Source organism: Gracilinanus agilis, chromosome 3, assembly GCF_016433145.1.
Source record: "Gracilinanus agilis isolate LMUSP501 chromosome 3, AgileGrace, whole genome shotgun sequence".
Lineage (NCBI taxonomy): Eukaryota > Metazoa > Chordata > Mammalia > Didelphimorphia > Didelphidae > Gracilinanus > Gracilinanus agilis.
Genome location: NC_058132.1, coordinates 188,395,207 through 188,398,947, shown reverse-complemented (window position 1 = coordinate 188,398,947; position 3,741 = coordinate 188,395,207). Strand labels below are relative to the sequence as shown.

The following is a 3,741-nucleotide window of genomic DNA, read 5'->3' as shown; positions in this document are numbered from 1 at the left end:
ATATATATATATATATATATATATATATATATATATATAAAATAAAGGACCTGAAGTACTTCTTGCTGGTGACAGACCTTAGGACAAAAAGCCCCACTAACACCTGCATGGCAGAACTTAGAGTTGTTACCAGGACAGAAAGTAGGAATTAAAAAAAAGTCATGGAAAAGGAAGGGTTAATGTGAAGTAACCATAGGTCTCTCTGTTCCTCAGACTGTCATACCTGAGACAAAGGCATAATGTGTACCCAACCTGCATGGCTGAACATTGAGACTTTCCATTGCTGAGAACCCCACTCCCTGCTCCTTACCAGAAAACAACCAATGAAATCGATCCAAGTTGCCTTGTTCCTTGTACTCCCTTTCCCCACCGAACCCTATGAGACCCTACATCTTTTCCTACCCAGTGAGACTCTGTGGCCACCTCTACTGGCATCAGATGCCCCCTTGCCGCTTCCTTATTCTCCTACATGAGGGACTCCGTAGCCACCCCTACTAGCATCAGACTTCCTGTTGCTGCTTCTTTCCTTCATTAAAGCTTTGCTATAATACCTTGCTAATGTCTCATTATCTCTTGGGTTGAGCCTCCATCAGTGTGACTGACAGCTGGTGTGACCTTAGACAAGTCACTCAACCTCTGCTCACCTCAGATTCCTCATCTGTAAAATGGGGGTACTGGCAGCACCTCCCTCCCAGGATGGCTGTGAGATTCGAGATAATATTTGTAAAGAAGTAAAGAACTTTATAAAGCACTATATAAACACTGGTTGTGGTATCTAAAATAGTTTCAAACCTAAAGGAGCCACAAATATGTGAGTGATTATGATGAGCACAAATGAAATAAAAGCATTAATAAAAAAAGCATTTCTTAAGACCTCTTTGCTGAGTACTTAGCTTGACATCACTTATGCAGATGAATACAGTTACCAACCTTTACATTTCTGATACAACAAATGCTTACTGTGGATTTATGTCAGGGTTGATTTTTTTCAGTTCCATGATATCATCGACAGTCTTTTCAATGGCATCAGGGTGAACGCTGACTGAAGTCTGCAACAGCTGGAAAGCATGATGAAACCAGTTACCTTCTTTGGTCAATCACTTTCCTTTAAGAACTTCAACAACAGGGATAATTTCAACAATTTCCATTTTCACAGGAATTGGAGCTTAGAAGACAGGAATGAGGCATGTAGTCCAACCCCCCTCAATTTACAGATGAAGAATTTACAGAATTACACATCTTGTGATGCCAAGAAGTGAAATGACTTATCCCAAGGTCATGGACAAGACAAGATTTGCATCCATGTCCTCCAACTCTAAAGCCAGTGTCCTGTCCACCATACCATCCTGGTGGCTGAGGTGTCTAGAGTTCCTTTTGCATGTGAAATTACAAAGTTTATTAGCAAAAAAAAAATAACTACAAATAATCCATAAGAATGCTCAGGAAGAAAGATACAATGATGTTTTCTCTGGAGAAAATGTATCTAAAATATGCATAAAATTTAGGTAGTGTTAATGATGTAAATGGTAGAAAAGGCTTTTATGAATTCTGACAGGATTGGTTTTTAAGAATCCTCCCCTGTTTCAAGCTATTTTTGTTTCAATAAGTAGACCCTTTTGTTAATAAATTATTTTCTCTAATTAGTAAGAGGCAGCATAGTACTATGGAAAGACTTCTCAGTTTGGAAACACAGGAACTGGGTTTTAATCTAAGCACTGCTACTGAGCATTTGTAATCATGAGCAAATCACTCCTTTTCTCCAGACCTTAGTTTACCTTATCTGTAGAATGAGAGGGTTGCACCAGATTTCTTCTAATGCTCTTTCTAGCTTTAATTACTATAGATCCTATATATACAAACTTTTCAAAACTAGTGATTCATCTTCTAAACACAAATGACTTCTAATAGAATTATAATATTTAATGTTAAAAAAGAGGCATATGGAAAAACTGATTTAATAGATGATTAAATTAGAGACTGATTAAAAAAATCAAGATTCATAAGCAGAGAAAAACAGATGAGACTCAGAAGTCATCTTTTAAAAAGCAATCATTGTAGGGGGCAGCTGGGTAGCTCAGTGGATTGAGAGTCAGGCCTAGAGATGGGAGGTCCTGGGTTCAAATCCGGCCTCAGACACTTCCCAGCTGTGTGACCCTGGGCAAGTCACTTGACCCCCATTGCCCACCCTTACCACTCTTCCACCTATGAACTAATACACAGAAGTTAAGGGTTTAAAAACAAAACAAAACAAAAAAAGCAATCATTGATTCCTTGCTTCAAAGGGAAGGCTAAACTTTTTATATTAAAAAGCTAGTTGCTTGTTTGTAGGTAAAGTTTCTGTTACTGGGTAATTCTGACTATGCAGTGAATGGATCTGGATGTAAAGGAAACTCTAAAGAAAAGAAAAAACCAATGCCAACTGTATTTCCCATATTCTCTTCATTTGCTTCATTAAAATAACTCCCTGATGCTTTTTTTTTTACCATTGCTGTTATTTCCTAATGATACATCTCCCCACTGTCTCTCTCTATAGCAATGAAGAACCCTCTCCTGTAGCAATGAAGCATAGTTAAAACAAGCCAACATAGTTACCATTTCTGCCAGTGTATGTCTCATTTCCCCCCTATTGCCTACCAGCTCTCTGTGAAGGAGGATATAAAGGAATTTTATCATCAATCCTTATTTTCAGTTGTAAAGAGAACATTACAAAAACATTTTCCATTGATATTAATTTTTTAGTTTGAAAGATAAGAGGAAAATTTCAACAAGGCATTCACTTTGCCGATGTAGAGAAACAACAGTTATGAATATAAGCTTCTCTACTTAGTTGTGCCAAACATTTTGTGTATTTCTAGGGAAAAAAATGCAGAGGACCTGCTACTGGATACAACACTGTGGTCTGAAGCAGAAAAATATCCTCGTTGAGTACTGGTAGTCACCCATAACACAACTTCTAGTCTTTCTTAGGCATGTTACATATTAAAGATAGAAATGAGCCATCAAGTGAAAAGCTTCCATGAAGAGATGTTAAACTTGACTCACCTTACTTTTTGAACCCCTCAGTGATGATTCTGTTAAAGCAAATAAATGAAACATGATTCAATAATTAATTCCTTTTCTGAGATGTTCTATTTTATAATCTTTAGCTGTAAAATTACCTTACTTGAACATGACCCAGTACAATTCTTCCCACTCTCTCCAGCCCTAGTATATTTTGTCTATTGTGTCATTAAATTTTTTTTCAGCTTACCTATTTTCATGGTTCTGCCGGCTCCTGGCTTGTTATTGTAACAGATTCTTTGTAGCTCACACCGTCCTGTTAGTTTCCTCACCACGAATTTCATACAGCGCCACAGGCACTTACAGTAAAAATACACGCAAACTTGGATCAACATCCTAGAAAGAGGGAGGAAAAAACCAGTTTTGAATGAAACAGGGGCACCATAATGATTCATATGGAAAAGCACCACCACCAACAGGAAAAGAAGCCACTACTACTAGGAAGGCCGAACATGAGGCATTAGGATTCCTAAGCATGTCAAAGAAACAGAATTATAAAGTTTCAAAGGAGGAGAGGACCTCAGAAGTGACCTAGCCTACCCCTTACCTCTGAAAGAATCTCATCTACAGGTTGTCAGCTTCAACTCAAATACAATGGGCAATGCACAAAACGGAAGAAGCTCAACATGCTCTTGAATACATATAATTATTATGACATTTCTCTTTCCATTATGCCTTGCA

The 3,741-nt window shown here is 37.8% G+C and overlaps 1 protein-coding gene across 2 annotated transcripts in view; it reads right to left on the bottom strand.

The window, feature by feature from the left end:
• ELMOD1 (ELMO domain containing 1) overlaps positions 1 to 3,395 on the bottom strand; it is a 31,144-nt gene extending 27,749 nt beyond the window's left edge. For both annotated transcript variants that reach the window (XM_044666290.1, XM_044666291.1), the window contains exons 1-3: positions 3,251 to 3,395; positions 3,043 to 3,071; positions 961 to 1,058 (exon numbers count right to left, since the gene is read on the bottom strand). In XM_044666290.1, coding sequence (XP_044522225.1) covers positions 961 to 1,058; positions 3,043 to 3,071; positions 3,251 to 3,395 — 272 coding nt within the window. The remainder of the gene's footprint in view (positions 1 to 960; positions 1,059 to 3,042; positions 3,072 to 3,250) is intronic.
• Between the last annotated feature and the right edge of the window lie 346 nt (positions 3,396 to 3,741).